The 22,982-nt window shown below is 38.9% G+C and overlaps 1 protein-coding gene across 1 annotated transcript in view; it reads left to right on the top strand.

The window, feature by feature from the left end:
- Positions 1–13,160: 13,160 nt before the first annotated feature.
- The window catches only part of LOC148025958 (phosphoglycolate phosphatase), an 83,274-nt gene continuing 73,452 nt past the window's right edge, over positions 13,161–22,982 (top strand). Inside the window, exon 1 of the mRNA XM_087693204.1 lies at positions 13,161–13,853. Coding sequence (XP_087549330.1) covers positions 13,360–13,853 — 494 coding nt within the window. The 5' untranslated portion in view covers positions 13,161–13,359. The remainder of the gene's footprint in view (positions 13,854–22,982) is intronic.

Below are 22,982 nucleotides of genomic sequence, written 5' to 3'. Positions count from 1 at the left end.
ATCAAAGGGACATTGATGCTTTTTCAATTGAACTATTTCGATAAGCACATCCAATCAAGTATGCATGTCTCTTCTCATACCAAGCCCCAGGTGCTTGCTTCAAACCATACAAAGCCTTTTTCAACCTGCAATTTTCATCCTCTTTCTACACAAAACCATGAGGCTTAAAACCATAAGCTTCTTCATGTAGATCACCATTCAAAAATGCAAATTTGATGTCCAAATTGATATATATTCCAGCCATTATGAGTTACCAATGTATAAATGCTATCAATAGTAGTCATACAATAAGTGGGCATTATGAGTTACCAATGTATAAATGCTATCAATAGTAGTCTAGCTTTGTAATGCAATTAACACTACCATTTGACTTTCGCTTTAACTTGTAAACCCACTTGGTACCAATAGCCTTCTTACCACGAGGCAAATCACATAAGAATAGCATCATACCCAGAGTGCATAGCACCCATCTAATTTTCTAAATTTTGGTGTCTCTTCAAAAGACACAAGGTCATCCTTATAACACAAACTAAAAATAGCCAATGCATACCAATTTGGTGCTTATGAGACATTATGAGAGCTTGAATGAGTATGAACAGCCAATGATGCATCTAACTTATTGTCACGTGATGTTTGCATCAACCATTTTGGCATAGTCCTGGACTTCTCAATCTCCACTCTCTCATCAATATCTGCATCAAAAATATGCTAACTTATATTATGATGAGAAGCATGCATTGGCTGAAAATTTGCCTCGCTTGGCATTGCATGTGACTACACACCACTAAAAAGAGGCAACAATGTGTCATAGGTGAGTATACATCTTTATGTTTTATACATGAAAGTAAAGGCTATATAGCATCTTCTACAAAGACAGCATCAAGGCTAACCAATATATTCTTGCCTTGTGGATGGTATAACTTATGACATTTGTTGTCATCATTGTACCTACCAAAATAACATTTTACAACCTTGTTATTCAACTTTTTACATTGTTGCATTAGTATCAAAACATAAGCTAAGCAAGAAAAACCATGCAGGTGAGCATGTGACTACATACCATTGAAAAGAGGCAACAAAGTATCATAGGTGAGCATACATCTTTCTCTTTTGTACATGAAAGTAAAGGCTAAATAGCATCTTCTATAAAGACAACATCAAGGCTGACCAAGATATTCTTACTTTGTGGATGGCATAACTTATGACCTTTGTTGTCATCATTGTACCCCCCAAAAATACATTTTACAGTCTTGTCATCCAACTATATACATTGTTGCATTGGTACCAAAGCATAAGGTAAGCATCAAAAACCATGTAGGTGAGCCATAGATGGTTGTTTAGTGATAGACCACAAAGCCATAGTGGGACACTCATTAAGTACATAGGTTGCACACAAAAAACCTTCAAGCCACAAACTATGGCAAAGCTTGACTCTTAATCATGTATCATGCCATTTCCATGAGTGATCGATTTTTCCTCTTAGCTACACCATTTTGTTCGGGTGTATATAGCATTATACATATGTGTTTTATCCCATGTTTAGCTAGATATGCATTAAGTCACTTGAAGCACAAAAATATTGTAGAATTAGCTTTTAACATTTATACCCATGCATGCTTGGAGTAATCATCAACGAAAGTCACAAAAAAGTACATGTAATTACCAAAAGATATTATTTGCATTGAACCATAAACATCATTATGTACAAGTTGCAATTTGCAAACAAACTCTCGCTAAACCATCTTTTGGGAATGAAGCACACTACATTTACCCAATATGTAGCCTTACAAATGTGTTTTCTAGGTGCCTCAATAGTAGACAATGAATAGACCATATCAAATTTCTACAAATGTGGTAGACTAACATAATTTAGTTAACCAAAACACAAATGCCAAAGTTTTGCATCAAAAATTGCTACCAAATCTACAGCAATACATGATGTCCCTTTCACACATTTCCCATAGTTATCGAGCTTACACAACCCACAGTATAGTGAACCAAATGTAACAATCATATCACCATAAAATAGATATTGAACTATACATAAAAATCAAGCCAATCTTGGCAAGTGTAGAATGATATCTAGTACATACAAAGCATCCATGAATGTGAAAGTATTGCTATTAACAATAGTTAGCACAAATTTTCCAACTTCTTTGACTGGATAAAAGGAGTTATTGGCATGTATCACAATATTTTCCTTAGGGGTAGGCTCAAGAGAAGTGAATAGACTGTATAAAGAGGTAGTATGCTTTGCGATGACACCACTATCAAAGAACCATGAATTTGAATTCATAATGAACATGCAAGAATCATGTAAAAAAGGATTATTACTACGTTGCGTACTAAATGCCCATTATGTATCTTATACAAAATTTACAATTTTTGACTTAAAAGGAAAAACATCTACAATAGCCACACTAGCCTCTTTCTTCTTAGCCTCTTTCACAACCAATTTAGGACAGCCCTTAATGATAAACATTTGACTCTCCTTTTTCTTCTTATCCTTATTAGTCTTCTTTGTCTGAGCAACATATGCAGGTTTTTGCTTACCAATAGAAAACTAAGCTTTTCCTTTATCTTATTTACTACGCACAAAAGCTTGATCAGCAACGTGCACAATGGGCCTGTTTTGCCTAGATTGTTCTACCTATAGCAAAATAGAAATCAGCTCATCAAATGACAAAGCATTCAAGGTTTTTTAGTATTAAAATGAAGAATAGATGCAAAACTCTTATTAGAATGAGAAAGACCATTGAGAATAATCTATATAAGTAAATTTTCTAACAAAATCTCATCTACAGCAATCAACTACTCCTTAGGATCTTTGATCTTTATCAAAAAACTATCCATGGAGTCATCTTCATCCATATATTTACTCTTTAACTAGTTACGTAAAAAACAGATAAGAGGGGAGAGAGGTGAATAGACCAAGAGCACACATACAAAAGAAATGGAGACTTGAGCACACAGAGAAATATGATCGAAAGCTTCTTCTTCTTCTTTCACACAATAAAACTAAGTCTACAATACGATAAAAAACTAATATGAAAGAATCACAATGTATGTACATGCAATCACTAACTGTGAACCTGCCAAGGAAAGAAGAGACGGCACAATGAATGTGCCATAACCAAGGGTAGACTACATGGGTATAGTCTAATTGTAGAATCACTAGCATATCCTCACATCGATCACCTAACATGTCAGTGAATAATATCTTACCACATCACCAAGGTGCATAGTGGATGCCAACTCATATAGAGCTTGACATCTCAATATTCCCCCTTGAGCTTAGCATGAGCTTGTGAACTCCGAGCATAGTCTTGAAACATTGAAGCTTCTCATCTCCCAAAGCCTTGGTGAAAATGCCAGCAGCTTGATCCTCTATGTTGATGTAAACCAAGTCAATATCACCTATGAGAACTTACTCCTGAATGAAATGGTAATGGACCTCTATATGTTTGGTCTATGTATGGTACATTGGGTTCTTAGCCAATTGAATGCTACTAAGGTTATCACAGCAAACTAACCTCTTGTCCACCTGCATCCCCAAATCACGAAGTAGCTCACATAACCAATGTAGTGGGAGCTCGTGCTCTACTACCAAGACCCATAGATTGCTTATTACTTCAAGCGTTTCAAGCGAGCACAAATGGCTGTCTCTCACTTAACTAACACACCTTCAATCCTATGGGGTGCAGTGAGCTTGCCTTGATGCTCGAATGAGTAGCCTCCTCCCTCAAGCATGCCGGTAGCTCCACGATTCGAGATGCAAGCTCAAGCAACCTCAAGCCTCCTCCTTCAAGCTCCATCCTCCATAGCCACACACAAGACAAGAGAAGAGAAGAAGAAGAAGAGAGGAGATGATGGAGAGCTTCTTCTCTAAGATCCCTCACCCTCACTCCCTCACACTCCCTCTCTCAAGCACACACAAGCAAGTAAGAAGGAGACAAGAAGAGAAGAAGAGACCACTTTTTCCACACACCAAAGAATGAGCTCCTCATTTACTTTTCAAGTTTATATACAAAACCCTGAATCCATTGGGCACCCATCCCCTTTTTTACATGGCCATTCATCTTGCCAAGGCCCTCTTTCCCTATTCCCTTCTAGTTGCCTTATCCCTTCACCCATGTCCGTTTAGACTTTACAACTTGCACAGAAGGGAGCCTTGTGTTCTTTGAATTACATTGTGCCTCGCACTTTCCTTGTGAGAGCCCTCGGAGGTTTCCCTTCATCCTTAAGAGAGCATCCTTGATCCTTGAGAGGACCTCCTTCATCCTTGATAGGACATCCTTAATCCTTGAGAGAGCCTTGCTAGAATATTTAGTAGTCTTCTACGTTTTTTCTAAGCTTGCCTTCTCCTCCACTTTTATTTTTGGCTATGTGGTCTTTGTCTGTGGCATATCTTATAACCACCAATCTATCTCACATGCTACAATTGCAACACCTCTATACTTTGTCACTATACGAGACAATGAGATTGTTGACTGTTTCTTACTGCTCTAAGTAATAGCAACATTATCAAAGGAAAACATAAAACTACTAGTAGACCTTCTATTTGAAATACTACTAGCCAAATTTGCATCTATGCAAGTCCAATGGTACACCTACACCATAGAATAAGGCACAATCCAATGTGGACTTGATATAGTGCAATGTGTAATGCATTGCATCCAAATGTGGCTTTCGTGGAAGCTGCATAAATTGAATCTCCAAACCAACTATGTAGTTTAGGTTTAGCCTAGTGATCATCAAATAGATAAAGCTACCCACAATCTTCTGATACATAGTGACATCCTCAATCAAGTCACCCTCATGTGCATTAAGCTTAACATTAATATCCAAATGTATAGAAATAGGCTTGCAATCATCAATATCATACTTCTTCAATATATCAAACACATACTGTCTCTGTGGCAATAATATACCCTTTGAAGTCTTGATTATCTCTATGTCAAGTAAATCGTGCAACTCTCCCAAGTCCTTCATCTCAAATTCAATCTTGAGGATACCCTTCACATGGTCAATCTCTATCTCACTATCATCCACAATGATCAAATCATCCGCATATATAGTAATGGCCACACACATACATAGAGTGAGTGATCAGACTGTGCTCTATGAAATCCAATGTTGACAAAGTATTTTGCAATCCTATCATGCCATGCCTTGGGTGCTTGTTTCAACCCATACAAGGCCTTATGAAGCCTGCATACACAATCTAGATGACTCTCATCCACATAACCAAGTGGATGTTGCATATAAACTTCCTCTTGTAACTCCCCCTACAAGAAGGCATTCTTTACATCCATTGGATGCATGATCCAACCCTTTGATGCATCTGCTACTATGATAGCCCTTACAATGGCTATTTTAGCCATTGGAGCAAACGTATCCTCATAATCAATACCATGAGTTTGTACATAACTTTTGGCAATCAGTCGTGTCTGATAGCACTCGATAGATCCATCTACTTGACCTTGTAAATCCATTTGCAACTAATAGCTTTCTTGCCTTTATATAAATGCACTGACTCCCATGTATCAATATCTTTAAGTACATCCATTTCTTCATCCACAAGTGGGTTCTACATCTTGCATAACCTTAGCCATATATGCATAGCGATGAGCTACGTAGCTATCATATATCAATCATTACATTGGCTTTCTTACTCTACTTGACCTACATGGATCTAAATGACTACCAAGTGCTTTAGCATCCTCTTGTGCCTTCCATACACCAGGTGTTTTGATAGATGGATTCCCAAACTCCTCATCCAAGCTCTACTTAGAGCCATCTGAATTAATATCAGCAAACGAAACGCGATAATATATCTATCATAATAGGTGAGTCTCCAACTTTCTCTTTACCTTTTCTTTACATATCTGATGTGCATAGTGGAGTAATCTTTGACCTCAATCTACCACTCCAAGTTCTATTAACATAACCATAACTAGGAGACTCTTGTAGTCCGCTCAATATTTGTAACTGTTGACATGTTTTTTGCATAGCCACACTCTGATGCTCATCAACCCCAATTGCATTCTACACATTACTATACCAATTATTCATTTCATAAAAAACAACATCCATGCTAACTCTCACCTCATGTGTAATAGGGTTATCAATTCAAGTGGCTTCTTGTATAGATGCTTTTTATGTGGAAATGTATGTCTTGCTTGCTTTCCAAATTGACATGCTTCACATACTTTATGCATCCCATCAATCATAAACTTGGTTAAGCCATCCACAATTTGTTTTGACTGCATGTCTTTCAACTGTTGCATGTTCACATGATTAATTCTCTTATACCGAATTTCAATATCAACCATAACACCTGAATCTTATGCAAATATGACAGCATCCATTTCAGATAGACTTACATCAAGAGTAAACAATCTGCCAGCACATTTCCCTTTTGCAATCAACTTACAATCATTTTTGAGATCTTCTACATAATAACTTAAAATAATTTTTTTTGTAATATTTGGTATACGCAACACATGAGCCAAGTACTTAGTTTTGCCATCCTGCATACTCAAAGAAACATTTCCAATATGAGTAATGGAATGGGTTGTATCATCCCCTGTCTCCATATAGCTTGGAGATTGTGGACTGTGCATCTCTCTAAACCACTCTCCATGAGAAGTCATGTGGTTCAAGGAACCTAAGTCTACATACCATCTACCATTCTTTGACGAACCATCTATAGTCATAGTATTCATAAAGTGTTGCATAACAAACAACTATTCACTTCTATCATCATTGTTTTTGCTACTAGATGCATAATTATCTTGCTACTTTTTTCCATTTCTAGTTCTAGTCTTCTTTTTGAAGCAAATTTTAGTAGTGTGGCATTTCTAACCATAATGCATGCATTCTCTACTATCAGCAAAATTCTGTTGCCTATTAGAACTTGCAAATTGCCCTCTTTAACTCTCCCTTTCTCGGGAATGTCCTCCTTTATTTTATTGTGCATCATAACCTTGACCACAACCACCACCTTGGCCTTTGCCACAACCTCTATCTCTACTAGTAGAGTAAAATACTTGTTTAGACTTGTTCTTGCCTTGAGAAGAAGAGGAATCCAAGCCGAGGTTCATCTCCTTAAGTATTAGCATAGAAATCAAGTTTGCAAAATCAAGAATATCACCCCTTGCATTCATAGATGACCTAAAGCTCTTATATCATCTCCAAGTCTATCTAAGCATGCATGCACAACATCATCATCATCAACTATCACACTCATAGATCCAATAGCTTCCATGATACTCTTGACCTTCAAGGCATAATCATTAATGGATAGGTTCTCTGTTTTTACTTAGTTTAGCTTTGACTTGAGCTACAGTTTTCAAGCCTTTGTGTTTACTTCGAACATTTTTAATTTCGTCCAATAGCAAGGGTTTCAAATTCCTACAAATAATCCATCATGCTATCTGTGACATTGATAGATAGCCAATACATGACTTTACTCTATGTCTACTTCCAATATTTCTTAGCCTTTATAGTTTCTACAATAGCATTTCATGTAGGAACTTCAGGTGTGCTACTACCATGTCTCCTTCAATGTAATTCCAAACACATTTGCCCTTTAAGAAATTTGTTGTCCTAAACTTCCATGCATGATATTTATTCTTATCAAGCTTCTCGCTAACAATTTGGTCGAAGTTATTAAACATTATAACAAAACAAAGAACCTTGCAAAAAACTACAATATACAAGCAAGTTGATACCATGTGCATCACAACTAAACACACAATCTTTTTCAGTGAACTGCAATTTGAAGTTTGTATACAGATGTCTTTTATGTCTACAACCTCACAAACACTTGAAACATTATAGATGTGAAATCTATAACATGTGTACTTGTAAATGACCGTCAACACAATCGAAACTATAATATACATAAAACTATTGTCAGGTTCACTTATAAGTCCAAAACGGAGGCCAACATTACCTCAAATGCCAAAAATCATAGCAAGAAAGCCCTAAAGGGTCTATCTTCAATATATACACAATTCTTCGTGCTCACTAAGTATCACTACAATTAGAGATTGCAATCCTACCAGCATTAAGAGCCTCTTGTGGCTATAACCTATTACAAATCGAGCAAGGTGGAAGAGCTTCTTACTCGTTGCTTGCTTTTCTGCTTCAATGCCTTCACTTTAGCCTTTAATCAGGCTCTACATAGTTGTGGAATGACTCTGATACCATGAAAATAAACAAGAGGGGAGAGAGGTGAAGAGACCAAGAGCACACACACAAAAGCAATGGAGACTTGAGCACATAGAGACGTAGGGCTGAAATGTTCTTCTTATTCCTTCTTCTTCTTCTTCTTCCATACAAAAGAACCATCTAAAATATAATAAAAGACTAATGTGAAAGTATCACAACATATGGACATGTGATCACTAAGTGTGAATCTGCTAAGGACAGAAGAGGTGGTATAATGAATGTGCCATGACCAAGGGTGGACTATGTGGGCATAGTCATGCTGTAGAATCACTAGTGTATCCTCATATCGGTCACTTGATGTGCTAGTGAATAATATCCTGCCACATCACCTAGGCACGTAGTGCATGCCGCCAGAGCTCATGTAGAGCTCGAAATCTCAACATTACAAATGTAAGCAATATGGGCCTTATTTATTTCTTAATACAAACATGCAAAAGGATCCCAAGAATCCTTAGTTGTCTTATATGAGAAAATATGTGGAACCTGGTATACTTAACAAACATTGCAATCAAATAATGAGGCTTTGCATCTCTCCTATTCAAACTAATTTACTTAGGAGTAGGTGGTGGTGGTACTCTAGCATCAGGTATGTTATCAAAATTGAGCTCCCTTTCTTGGGTCTATCCTATTTTGTAAGCATAATTTGAAGCATGTAAAGAGCAAGAAATGCTTCAAATTTCTTAAAAATAAGGCACTAATTAAGTTTCAAAGCTCATGGGCTAAGCCCTTCCCTAATGAAACTATCAAGGTGTGGAAGCATAGAAGCCGCATGGTATGGAAATCAAGACCATTAAGTCACCTAAATTTACTATTGTGAGGAGTGCTTTTTTAGAAGTTATCCATGAAGACTAATTCACGAAGTTTAGTAAATGTAACCTCATGTGCATCTTGTGCGAGAAGAGCACATAATATGTCTTAAATTTGTTTTGGAATTGCTCACAAGTCAAGGAAATATGGAGGAAATTTGAGAGGGTCATGCATCAAGTTGGTTTTCACTTGGCTATATGCTAGAAATAAGTATTCTTTGGATATCATGGGTATTTCCATATTTTAATAGTGATGTGTGTGAACAACTTAAGACCATGAGGGTACCTTTTTCCCTCTCTAAGAGGTTTCCCCCCCCCCCCCCCACACCCCCCCCCCCCCCCCCGCCTTGTGTATATATTTATTCACTTTTAGGGCATACTTAGTCTTATAACTTTTCTCTATTGATACTTATCAATATACTTTGAGTTGTACCCTCTCAAGCTTCTTCTTCTCTAAGTTGTGTATATGCTATAGGTTTTAAGTGGGCCATGCATCCTTAGTCTGCCCACCAACAACTTCTTGTAGCCAATTGAGTTCCTTGCTTACGAGGCTAAACTCTTTGTAGACTAGCTCCCATAGCTTCCAAGCTAGAGCACCAACATCCCACAGATTCTCCCACCTTAGTAGACCCTTCATGCTACTATTCAAGAGGCAAATCTAGGCGAGCTAGTAGCACAAACAAAATCATCATTGCAATCCTTGTGTTGCAACCAGAGAGATTGGAGGACCAAGGCATCCCCTTTGTTGCAACCCTTCCATTTTGCTTTTCCTATCACCTGCCTCCATACCATTACAAGTGCACATACTACATCAAAGTGGTGCGTTTTTAGCTCCATTTTGGTGTACATGAGTGGAGACCACCCTATAAAGAGGTTTAGGTTCTTGCCAACCTAAGTCCAAGGTTGATCAACTTCCATTCTCTTCAATGACTAGAATACTAATCTTTTGGGTATATCATGAGGTTTCTCCAAGCCAAAGCATCCCTCATCTTTGCATGCCATGACCTAGTCCCAATTAATAGCAACCCATTGCTTATTCCCATCAAAACTCCACAAATATTTCCTAAACAAGGTCTCCACCTTGCACCACATTGGCTTGGTGAATGGAAATACAAAGCCAACAAACATTCTGTATGCGGCTTAAACATTTTATAGCATGGTGATTTTGCTTGCAAGCCCACAACATCTGTTAATCCACCCTTGCAACTTGATCCTTAATTTGCAAAAGAACCGCTCAAATCCTTGTGATACAAAAATGTCCATTCCTAGTGGGAATTCCAAATAGGGAATCATGATGCCATGTTTGATTATCTTGTAGCCACTTCGGGGATCATTCCATGATAAGTTCTATTTTATGGGTGTTGATGCAACATCTCGATACAATAGAAAAGTCATCATACATGCTTAGTAAAATCTCAAAAAAAGATCCATACTTTTCTTCGATTGCATTAATGTTATTTTCCACAAACATTTGCATGATGAAATAACCTTCTTGTGGTAGCATGATTCTACAAATGAGTCCCCTCGCCATCGTGCAATAGATTTCTCAGAGAAGAGTTCCATTAGCAATTGTGAACAACACAACAAAGTAAGTGGGTAGCCCTACATAATAGAGTGCACAAGAGCAAATCCCTTGGACAATACTCCATTGATGTGGAGACCTTTGTGAATAAGGTTTGGATTGCATTATAGAACCCCTTGAAACCAAGAGATTAGAGGACTTCAAGGAAATTTTTCATGACACATGATTCTTTCAACAGCCATGTAGTAAGCATTTTCACTTAAAGAAGAACATTTAATTTGAAAAGAGGGGGCCTATGGTAAGGTCACCTATTGTTAATTATAACGCAACATAGTAAAATAGGACTTTGGTCAAAGTTAACAACTTCCATGATGGTAAGAATGTACTACCAAGGCCTCTGCCCACCAACCATCACCATTCATGTGGTACCTCTATAAGCCTTGTTTCACGCCAAGTTGCTCTAGCATGCCTATTATGCCATGTGTAAATGGTAGAGTCATGATCTAATAGCTTAATAACATCTTTTGAGTTGATAGTTTAAGGTAAATGTGCCCTAGACCTCATGCTCTTGTAGATACCATATCGCCATTGGCATAAGATTTGTCTTCCTATTGCAAAGTCATGTTCCAATCCATAGCTAAAATAGTAGGTTTCCTTTGGATTCATTGATTCAAGAAATCCCATAGCTTATAAGGCTCTCTCACTAGACACATTAGGGGGCATATATTGAGATGATTGAGGTCTCTTCCTATCCTAACCAAACCAACTAAACTTCACACTAGCAACAACAATGAAACCACTTCCATCAACCCACTCTTGAGATGCATTTAGATTTGCTTTAACAAATATTATAGTGCCTCCCCACCTCCTTATGGATGCCTCAACTGAGCAGTCATAGCATGGTAGAGTAAAATGTTCACTATGATCCATAGTTGTCTTCACTTCTTGGGCCAAGAGCACATGTAATTTGACTTGTCTTACCATCCTCAAACATTGCAATCTACATTCTTTACTCCAAAATCCTTTGACATTCCATGTGAGGACCTTGAGCTTCTTGGTGTATCTCCTACTTATAGAGGTTGATGTGATTAAGTTCAACCTAGCATGCATACACATCCTTTTCAAATAATGGCTTTTTGGCAAGCTTTTTGAAGATTTTGACTTCCCTTTCTTGCGGACTTTGCCCTCTTGATTTTTTACGTCCTCTTTATCCCCATTGGTTTCCATAATACCGTGCATGGGATTTGATACAATTTACTTGGTTGTTTTGTCTACATATTTGATGTCGAGGTAGCCTTGGTCACTTGCATAGCACGACCATCAATTTTCGCCTCTAAGCAACAACTATGTGATTGTTGGCTAATAGAGCTTGCTTCTTTGCTTAATTCTCATTCTCATTTTGTTGTGAATTCAACTCTGTCCCCTCGATAGTTTCAAGTGCACTTCCTTTGCTACATGTTTGTTAGGGCATGATTTGGCAAAAAGTCCATAAAATGTGCATGCATAACATATATTAGAAAATGTAGCTAACTGGACTTCTATAACAATTTCCAGTCCATTGGCATTAAACAACTCGAGCATTTTAGGGATTTCTTTGCACCTATCCCATAAGATGTAAGCATGTTTTTGAGTTTTCATGGTTGTGGCACTATTGCAATGGCCATATATAACTCTTCCAAGGACTTTTATGACTACTTGACTTCATTGCCTAGCCAGTTATGCCAACATAGATTGGAAATGAACCCAAATGGGACATACCATACTGTCTAGCACAAAGTCCCTGTCAATCAAACCCAATAGCACAAAAAATAGACCTTTGATGACAAACCTATATTGGTCAAGGGAGGCTTGTGGCAGTATGTGTAGCTGAACCATCACTCAAACTCGGCCTTGCTTGGAACATGTTCTATAAAATATATATAAATACCAGCAATAGAGAAGAGAGAGAAACAACTTTGGAGCTTTGATAGTGAGAAGGCTGCATGCGCTTGCAAGATCTTTTTCTTTGACCCAACTTCTTTCTTCTTCTTCTCATTTTGGATCTACACGCTGATGCCATGAGCTCCTTCTCCAGCTCAGTCATGTCAAATTTCTCCCCCCTAAAAATGCCCCAATAATCAACTTTCATTACATTCCTAGCCCCTATTAGCACTTGCTTCTCCCCTCCATGACCACTCTCGAGGTGTGTCACCACAGGCTACATATGCAAGGTGCTTAGCTTGCTGCATGCATGTAGTTGAGTGCCATGTAGCAATGGAAGTTAGTGGTCATTAATGAGAAATAAAGGCAATAATAGTCAGTGACAATTAATATGCATTAGTAGGCAAGTGACACTTAAAGATCTCATGTTAATCTATTTATCCACATGAGTTATATACTACATAGGAAAAAATTTGGAGATGTTTTGATAGTTTTTATTGAGGACAGCTAATTGTAAATGACGGGTTTCCAAAAAAGTGGCAGCAATGAGAGGAGAGGCCAAACAAGAATGTGAAATGAGGCCAAAAGGCTACATGCAAGTTGGCGATAAGGCCCAAGCGAAGCGACTTATTGAAAAATTAGAAACCCAAAAAGCATTAGGCTGTTTGTCCTCAGTAAGGAACTCGACTCTAAAGCATAGCATGTCGTCTGTGCGCGCATCCTTCCTTACACATCGCTTTGCAGGTCGGACTTCTCCGCTTATGTATTTTGCAAAGGAAGGTGGGGGGAGGCGCGAGGGCGGGAGAGTGTGTGCGTGTGTGTTTGTGTCATCTTTACCGTCCTTTGTATAGATCCTTTGTAAGAGGCCCTTCCATGGCGTTGCCCTATCTTTCTTCCCGTGGAAGTATCGAGTTGCAGTATTCTCTGGAAACAGGCCTTGTTAGCGTGCCACTGCAGTCTTTGACATTATCATCCAAGGCCAGCAGGAGACTAAGAACGTCGGTTAATGGATGCAGCATTTCGGAATCCTCTCAGGTTGCTTTTACGTTCGTGGATTATTCAAGCATAAGGCAAATCAATGCAGGTACCTCACTGCGGTGCAAGACAAGGAACACGCTTTTCAGTCAATGTATACCGTTTTTGAGGGGGGAAGCAAGTATCCTCAGGTGCAGTAGTAGCATTGGGGAACTAGCTAATGCAGCAGCTCTTGAGTGGAAGCCTGCTGTAGACAACCTCCTCTTGGTGTCAAGCATTGCCCTTGCATATCTTGCAGGCATTATCACACCAGCAGCTCCAGTTGCCTTTGCACCTGCTATTAACATTCGCCGCAAAAATCTACGGAAAAGGACATCTGTAATCCCTAATGAGTGAGTTGTATATCAATATCTTACTTTAAGTTTTAAATGTGTTCAGATGGTATTACACACATCGTTTTTCAAAATAGAATAGCTTGTGTCAGACTTCACGAAGTGTTTACTGTTTCTATGTTTTCTCTCAAACTTCTTGGCGGTATTTTCATCAAAGTTGGATCATGTACTTGTGAGTGTGTGTGCACACGTGCTATTTTGGCTCAACTTTTGTTTGGGACATTTTTGTGCTTTAGACTTGAAATCTGTCCTTTATATTGAGATAGCCATGTACGCATAGTGTTTTAGCTTGTTTTTGGTTCGGGACATTTTTGTGCTTTACACTTGGAAGTCTATCCTTTATATTGAGATAGCTAGTTTGTCTGTGATCGTATAGTTCATCATGCTCAACATCTATGTTTTACACACGCTTTTGTTTGTGTGTACTTTGTGATGTGTACTAGTTTGAGTTAGTACAATGGTATGCAAGAGTTTTCATGTCATAGTCAAAGTGAATGGGCTATTTTGTGTCTTGGTTCTAAAATGGCCAGCTCTTGGTTGGACACCATAATGCCTTTGGACTTATCAAATGAACGGGGGTTTGCAACTTCAGATAATCTAGGCTTGATTTGTTAGCAGAGTGCATCTCCTGGGTGATAGAGTCTACCACTAGAGTGCATTTCATTTTTATGTGAGGTGCATTCCAGCTGGCAGACTGGTATTTTTGGCCCATGGTGATGCTGGCCAACTGGTCATTATTTTTTAAAATCTACCTGTGAGGTCAAAAAAGTGAGAATCACAGGGACTACTCGTAACGTACCTAAGATTGCTAAATAATCTTTTTTTTTGGGCCTATCTATAGGTAATCTCTTCTCCACTGTCATTATTATGATCATAGTTGTCCGTTCAGCATGTGTGCTTCTTGGTGGAGAGAGGGAGACTGCTGCATTCTGCTGGTTGTCCATATCTCTTGCCATTGTACACACTCTTGAGCCTCAATATATGGATTCCATTTCCTGATTCTATTCTCTTTGGGTCATTGTGTTCTTGCCGTTCTTTTGTATTCTTTGTGTTCACAACAGATCTGTCTACGGTGTTGATTTGCTTTTACTGCTCCACACTTTTCTAGCTTGGTATCAAAGCCCACGAATCTTAATTTTGATGCTGGTTGCTGTGTTTGACTGTTATTTTTACGTCTGAGAGTGTTTAGACTGCTCTAGAGTCTTGCATTTACAGCTATCTTGATTTGGGTAGACATGGGTGACAATTTTCTCAGTCGGGAAATAGTTTTTAGCATAAAGGTGGCTTGTTTTTGACATTTCACAGCCTATACCTAGGTTTTGTTGTTGTACTTGCATTTTCATTGTTCTAGCCTATGTTTTTGGGATTTGTCATTGTTTTGGTCTTAGTTGCTAACATTTTGTTGTTTGTGCAATCGATTTGTATTTTTTTTGTAGGCTTCATTTCCCTTTAGAGAAAGAATCACACATGTTGGTTGTTGTGCTTTTGTCATTGCACTCTCTTCACGTTTGATAATAGGCTTATACTTGACAATCTCACCTGGAGTGGTGTTATGAAAGCTTGGTTTTTGCGTTTCAAGATCAGCCTCGTTCTCCCAAAAGTCCTCTTCTATTTTAGATGATTGGACGAAGACAACCATGAGGAGGCAATTCTTACTTGGAACAATAAGAATACTCGGGCATACTTTGCTTTTATTTCGTTGCATTTCGAAGAAAGTCCTTCCAGTTGCTATGTTTTGCAATACATTTCTAGAGGTGTGGGAGAAGCTTTAGTTTATGTACGAGGCTTTGTTAACCATGTGAGCTGTGATTCTATGTGAACAGTTACAGAATATTAGGGTTGAGATGATTGGGAGAAATGCAATCACCCTTTTGTATATCAATCGTTATGAAGATGTATTGGCTCAATGATTTAACTTAATTTGATTCTCATATACTTTGAAAGGCAATTTACATTAGTTGAGTATTTCAAAATATGGCTAAATGTTCATCTTTCTATTCAAGGATGCTAGATTACTCTATAATTATACTTGGATTGCCATTGACGAGATACCCAAGAGAAATTAAAAGTGTAGTTGGATAGTTAGATTAACTAAAAAGCCTAGATGATTAAGATTTTTACATTGAGCTAGTCACATTGACTAGAAACCCATATAATGAATAGTTTTTGAAAGCGAAACCAGGTGTTCATGATCAAAGAAACAAACTATGAACTGGTGAACCTATACTATTAAGCTCTTCGGAATCTAAATTTGGGGACTCTTAAAATTTAGGAGGTTATTATTTTTGAAAGTTGTTGAAATGGAAATTTCGTTTGTGTCAAAGGCTCGAAATTTCGCAAGAAACAATTTTGTCTTTAGTGGCTATCTCAAATTCTTAACCAGTTGAGAGACTTTTAGAGTAGAAGGCTTAGAAGCTTTTTTCTCTAGGAAAGTAACATGTTAGCCTCTACTTTTCACTTTTAAGCACCCAAGCTCCACACCTATATACTAAAGGTATTTCTTTTCATTTCAAACAAGATCTACTGTTGAATTTTTAATCACATGATGCTTTGTACATGCTTATCTAGCACTCATCCAAGATGTACTTTGCACTAAAGAAAAAATCCATAGCAATGTTTTTCTATGGTTGGCTTAGGATTGATATCATAATCAGAGAAACATACATATATAGAGTGTTAGGAGCTATTCGATTGATCAAAATTCTCTTTTTTGTCTCTTGACATGTGAGAATGTGAAGCTCAAATATCTTGCTGCTACAAAAAAGTTTTTGCTTTGATACCAATGTAAGTGTGGGAAAAAATGTAAAAATGACAATACTTTGAACTTAATCAACCCGATTAATTTTCACCTTGGAAATTAGAAGACAAAAGAAGAAAGAAAAAAAAGTCTCGATACCATGTTGAGAGGGGAACTGACCTCTTCCTCTTTATAGGATTTTATTGAAATGAATCATGGGCACTAAGTGCTTGAATCATATACAATAGATTGATTTCTTGTAATTCAAAAAATTAGGGTTTTGAAATACTAATTTTGTATACTTTGGACAAGTTGATTAAAAAAAAAAAAGGTCTTGAACTTCATTAGGCTAAGTAAAAACTACTTCTTGGATGAGTGTATAGTACGGTGGAATTTTAGAAACGAGAAAATTTGGAGTTTTGGTAAAAATTTAAAAATAGAGGAACATTGTTTCAGATTGTATACTAAAATAAATACGGTAGGTATGTAAATATATCGATGTTTATCAAACTTTGAGTCTTCATGTCATATGATTGAAATCACGATTCATTATATGTGTAACGAGTGAAGACTCAATGGTTAAGATAGTTAAGACTCAAATTTTAAAACTTTAAATAATAAAATAAATTTTAATCTATAACTCATGAATCATCTGAAGATTGGTATCAAGAATGGTGGAACTAAGATGCATAATAAGTAAAATCAAAATAAATACAATTGTGTCATGTAAATAATATATCCAAAGTCTAGTGAGTATTAGTAACTACCAAGTATCAATATCAATGAACAATCATGATATCATCTTGTGCATGTATAATGTCACTATGGCCGTTAGTAATTGGAATGTAAAATTGACTCGAGAGATATGATGACTCTAGTATCTAAAGTTCATGAGTCATGACTCATTCGGATTCTACCAAACTTTGAGTCTTCATGTTATATGATTGAAATCACGATTCATTATATGTGTCACGAATGAAGACTCAATGGTTAAGACATTTAAAATTCAATTTTTAAAACTTTAAATAATAAAATGAATTTTAATTTATAACTCATGAATCATCTGAAGATTGGTATCAAGAATGGTGGAACCAAGATGCATAATAAGTAAAATTAAAATACATGTAATTGTGTCATGTAAATAATCTATCCAAAGTCTAGTGAGTATTAGTAATTGTCGAGTATCAACATCATTGAACAATCATGATATCATCATGTGCATGTATAATGCTACTATAGCGATTTGTAATTGCAATGCTAAATGGACTTTAGAGATATGATGACTCTAGTTTCTAAAGTATTATCTCCTCATCCGACTTTGAGGACCTTGATCGAGAAGATGATGAAGTAGCCTTAGTCTTAGCCTTAGACTTTGGCTTTGTTGCATGACCTCATGTAGCCTCGCTTTTGTAGCTATAGCTCTCCTCTTTATACGAGTCTCATGGACTAGTGTTGATAGCTCTTTATAGAGCATAGAGTAAATATCTTGCTCTTATGGTATTTGTAGGATATTACTCACCTTCTAAGTTTTCTATGTCAAATTTGTCAACATTTACATGTATAGATGAACGAGACAAAAACATGAGAGAAGTGTCAACATGTTTAATGTTCATATATATTACAATTCATAATTAAACTTTCAAGTAGTGATAAGGTTAAAAAGTTACATTATGCGTTATACAATTTATTATTTGTGAAGACTAAGGGGATAGAGCTGTTCTTCTTAAGAAGTTGAAGATTACAATTAAAAGCGCTAAACGCTCCAACTGGGGGGTTGTGAGCTTGTTTCTCTTTTTGGTACGGAAGAGGGTCCATAGATTCAAGTTTCTCTTGGTAGGCCTTGATCTACAATCTTGTGAGAGGATACGAATATCAAGGCGTTTCTATTTAAATTTAAGAGATTGAGGTTAGGTAATAGGCAAGCCGCAAAATTAACATTTAAGTTGGTAGTAGATTATAAACCTAGGTTGCATAATGTATTAGATTATCAACATATACAAGCCATGACTCACATAACATAGTAAGAGCACAATTATTATATTTCTCTTACTAAGAGATGAGTTGATGTTGCGTCTCTTGAAGTCTAGTTGTAGGTTGGTCAAAATGAAGAGAATGATTGCAAAATGCTAGCAAATCATCCTCTACTCTCCTCATCATATCTAGATCATCCCGTGTGAGACGCCTCATGTACTCCATGAAGCCTCCGAACTCCTTACCAGTGCACTGCTACTCACTGTGCCAAAGGAGATGCAATATATGCACAACAATCCCATCGTGCATTTCACACTGCATGTATCTTATCAACCCTTGAGAGTGATGAATGATGGATTATAGATAAAGCAAGTTAGAACAATCATGAATGAATAATCATCATTAATACTAAACAATTATCTATATTGTATATAGAAGTTAAATAGCAACTTGCTTGTCTTGCGGTAAGAAGCAATTGCAAAGCAAGGTCTCATTAATTTTATCCATATAGTCGTATGGAAGGTATTGAGCTAAAAATGCATTAGCTTGACTTAAACAACCTCAAAATATGCTTAATTAATGAAAAAAACCTCTTATTTTAAAATAAATGTGATCCTAGAGTCACTGTGTCCCACATACAAAACCATAATTTTGGTGTCCCAAACTTTCTATAAATATGCATGCAAGCCACCACTCTCCCTCAATCTCGTTTTTGTAGGTTTCAAGAGCGATAACTTTGCTACCCACACCTGGTTTGTGGAGGATATCGTGGTTGGAGTTTCCACTAGCCACTTGCCACCATCTGGCACTTGATTCTAGCCTTCTTTGTGTGTTTGTTGCCATCGCCAGGTTCCAGGAGCTGTTGCCTACAATTGGGTGCTGTCGCCTACAGTTAAATGCTGTTGTCACCTGTTTTAGCAGCTATCGCCATCATTTTCTCTCTCCTTTGAATACTGTGTTTTGGTTTTTTGGCTATTATCGTGACATTCTCTCACCACTATCTGTTGTATTTGCACCTAACAGTTGTTGTGTGTCGAAAATAACATGTATGCTTTGATACCATGTGAAAAATAAGCGACATTGCAAAGAGATAGTAGGGTTTGTGGGAGTAACACAGAGTGCATATGGCAAACACTGAGAGAAAAGAGACTCAGAAACACAAGAAGAATATAGTGATGATACACTAAATCATGCTATGAGAAGAAAAGCTGATACATCGGAGTTGAAGCTCAAAAGATAACTGCACGGTTCTATCTGAATCAAGTGGCAGCACCTATGGGAATTTGCACAGTGAATGAGCAAAATGCAAACTTGTGGGCAGTGGGCTATTGAAGTAATCGCAGGAAGGTGAAGGATAGCTGTTGAGGAAGCAAACCGCATTCCTTTGATGTTATCGGAGATGTGGAAGATGATCACTAGCTGTTGAGGGAGCAAATCATAGCCCTTTGATGCTCGGGAGTGACGTGGGCAATAAAACACAAATCCTAGAGTGTCAAAGCTATCAAACGCAAGGAGAGCAGCTCAGATGCTGGTGCCAGGCGAATAATAATGATGCTAATGATGCAAGATGAGCTGGGTTGCAAAAATGCTGGCCCTAGTAGTCTCTTGGACAAACGAATGACACTAGGTGATGGAGAAGGAGCGAGGCTGTATAAACGCAGGTTCTAATAGCCCTTGAGATAGAGGAGTGACACCAGGTGATGAAGGAGGAGCGAGGCCGCAAAAACGCAGGTCCTAGCAGCCCTTGTGATAGACGGTTGACAAATCACTGATGCTTGGTGATGTAGACTGTTGCTAGAGGCTAGGAAGCTGATGCCAAGCTGAAGTTGATGATGCTTAGCAAGGAGAAGACATCCAAAATGAAAAACGTAGGTAAAGGTGGAGCTTGAAAGAGAAGGGTGTTGACGCCAAGCAGATGATGGTGACGCCAGGTGGAAGATGATGGAACAAGGCGCTTGAAGTAGAAGAGGAATGGTGAAGCTAGCCATGAGCCATAAATCGCAATGTTCTCCTGAAGGGATGTGAGGGTAGTGGAAGGGGTTTGTGAAGGGAAGGGTGTTTGATGATGGAGGAAGAGGGATGAAGAATGGATGAAGAGTGGTGGTAGGAGTGTAAAGAATGAATAAAGTAACTACCTATTTATAGGCATAAGTTGTATAGGATGGCGCGCCACTGTGTGGTGTCAAAAGATGACAGTAGGGTTTGTGGGGAGGAACACAGAGTGAACTCGGCAAACATGGAGAAGAGAAGAGAAGAGAGACGAAACTTTGATGAATGGAATGATGAAGTTTCGAATCATGGAGTGAATGTGATACAAGGGAACAAGGGTGCCATAGCACAAGGAAGATGATGAAGACAGCCACGAACCACAAACCACAATGTCCTCCTGAAGGGGTATGAGGGTAGTGGAGAGGCTAGAGAGAAGAAGTGATGGACTGAATGAATCAGCCGTGGGGAATGAACGAGAGAGTGGCCTATAAATAGGCATAGTCAGTCTAGGATGGCGCCCCTTTTTGGGTCTGCAAACCCTAAACGCAAACCCTAAATGCAAAATGCAGAAACGCAAAAATGCAAATTGCGGGTGAAGGGTCTCTCAACACCCCCTCTCAAGCCCAAAAAGGGGAACAAGAGGAGTGAGGTGGAGATGCAATGCTACATGCGGAAGAATACTCATGCAGCAGGTGCCACTTGGACAGTGTCCCTCGTGGGGAAATTGTTCGCTTGCCCAAGCGCCCTAGTACAAAGATAAAGAAAACATGCAATGGATAGGAATGCCGGACTTTGTGTGGTGCCGAGAACCATAAGGAAATGCCCGTACTCGATCTCAGGAGGTGGCTCCATGCTGACAAAGGGACGAAGGCAAGAAGAGAAGAGGAGGAAGAAGATGTAGAGGATCCCTAAGATCCAAGATTTCCATGGAAAGGGAACCTACAATAAAGAACAGTAGACAGAGTGAGCTGGAGAACCCAAAACTCAACCTTGGGAGAGAAGCCACTAGCTCCGTGCATTCATGCTGGAAGGAATACGAAGGCCTTGTCACCAAGTCACGGTTGAATCTCCGAGGTCCCGATCAAGGTGATACTTAAAGAGTCTGGGTATTAGTAGAAGAGATGACTGGTCGAAGACAGCCACCCTAAGAAAGTAGAGGATGGGTGAAGAACTTCATGTGGAGTAGGTTTCCCCTCTGAGGTGGGAGGTGGAGGGGCCCCCGTTGAAGTCCAAGAAAAAGTAGATGCCCCCTTTGAGGGCAAAGAAATAACATCCCCCTCAGAATCCCTCTCTAATGTAGATAGGGAATCCAAAAACTCATGGATCACGGACTCCAAAATGTCTGATGATGAAGGAAGTGCCACCGGTCGTGCCGAAGAAGGTATCTGGGGTGCCGAAGAGCTCCCAGAGGTAGCCTCTTGAACCTGAGTAGTCAAGGGTAGGGAAGGGTGGGGCTCAGAATGAGCAAGAGGTGGGCAACAGTCGTTGTCTCTCAGTGGAGCAGACTGGGTAGCCGAAGAAGAGGAAGGAGTTGAGCAGCCATTGTCTCTCGAAGGAGCAGAGTGACGAGGAGACGACATCAAACAATCACTGTCTCTAGATGGAGCGGATTGCAGATTCGTAGGTCATGAAAGCCACTGCACCTGAAAATAAGTGGGAGAAGACTGCCGTTGGCATTGCAATGATCTTCAGGAGGTCCTAGCTCCAATCAATCCTCCATGTGCTCGAAAGGGCTTAGTGCGCATCGGATGCGTCTTATTGCCTTGAGCATAGTACTGTGATAGCTGATGCAGAACGATCTCTGTGGCCCAAAAAGAGGTGGCACAAGGAGTGCCTAGTAGAAGATGCATGTACTTCGAAGGGGTGGGAAGCAAAGTTCGAAGTCCGCAAGCATCGGTGGTGCGTCCGATGATGCCACAGTAGGAGCACCTAGTAGTCTGGTCATCTGTTGGTAAAGAAGCCATGGATACCAGTGTGCCTTGCTGAAGAAGGAAGAGGTCAGCCACCACGAACCACGAACCACGAACCACAAACCACGAACCGCAATGCCTGCCTCAAGGGGTGTGAGGGCAATGTGAAACACGGACCGCAATGTTTGCCTCAAGGGGTAGAAGGGCAGTGGAAGGGCTGGAAGTGAGCTGCCTGTGGGAGGAGGATGTGACCAGCAGTAAGAGGTTGCAACTAGTTGAAAAACGCAGGTGAGGAGGGAGAAAGACTAAAAACGCAGGCAGGACAGCCTGCAGGAGAGAGAAAGACTAAAAACACAGGAAAAAACAGCAACAGCAGTCAATATGCTGAAATCAGCTCCGAACAGTGTGTGATAGGCTGAAAATAGGTACCAGACTGTTGTAGACAGCAATGGCCAGCTTGGACTGCGATGTCCTCCGCGTCTGGGGTGTGGGCGGCAAGCTGAAATACCTGAAATATGCAAA

Source organism: Lygodium microphyllum, chromosome 14 (assembly GCF_053477565.2).
Source record: "Lygodium microphyllum isolate KBCC chromosome 14, Lygodium_microphyllum_v1.1.10, whole genome shotgun sequence".
NCBI lineage: Eukaryota > Viridiplantae > Streptophyta > Polypodiopsida > Schizaeales > Lygodiaceae > Lygodium > Lygodium microphyllum.
The sequence above is the reverse complement of the archived record's forward strand: the minus strand, read 5'-3'. Positions and strand labels throughout refer to the sequence as shown.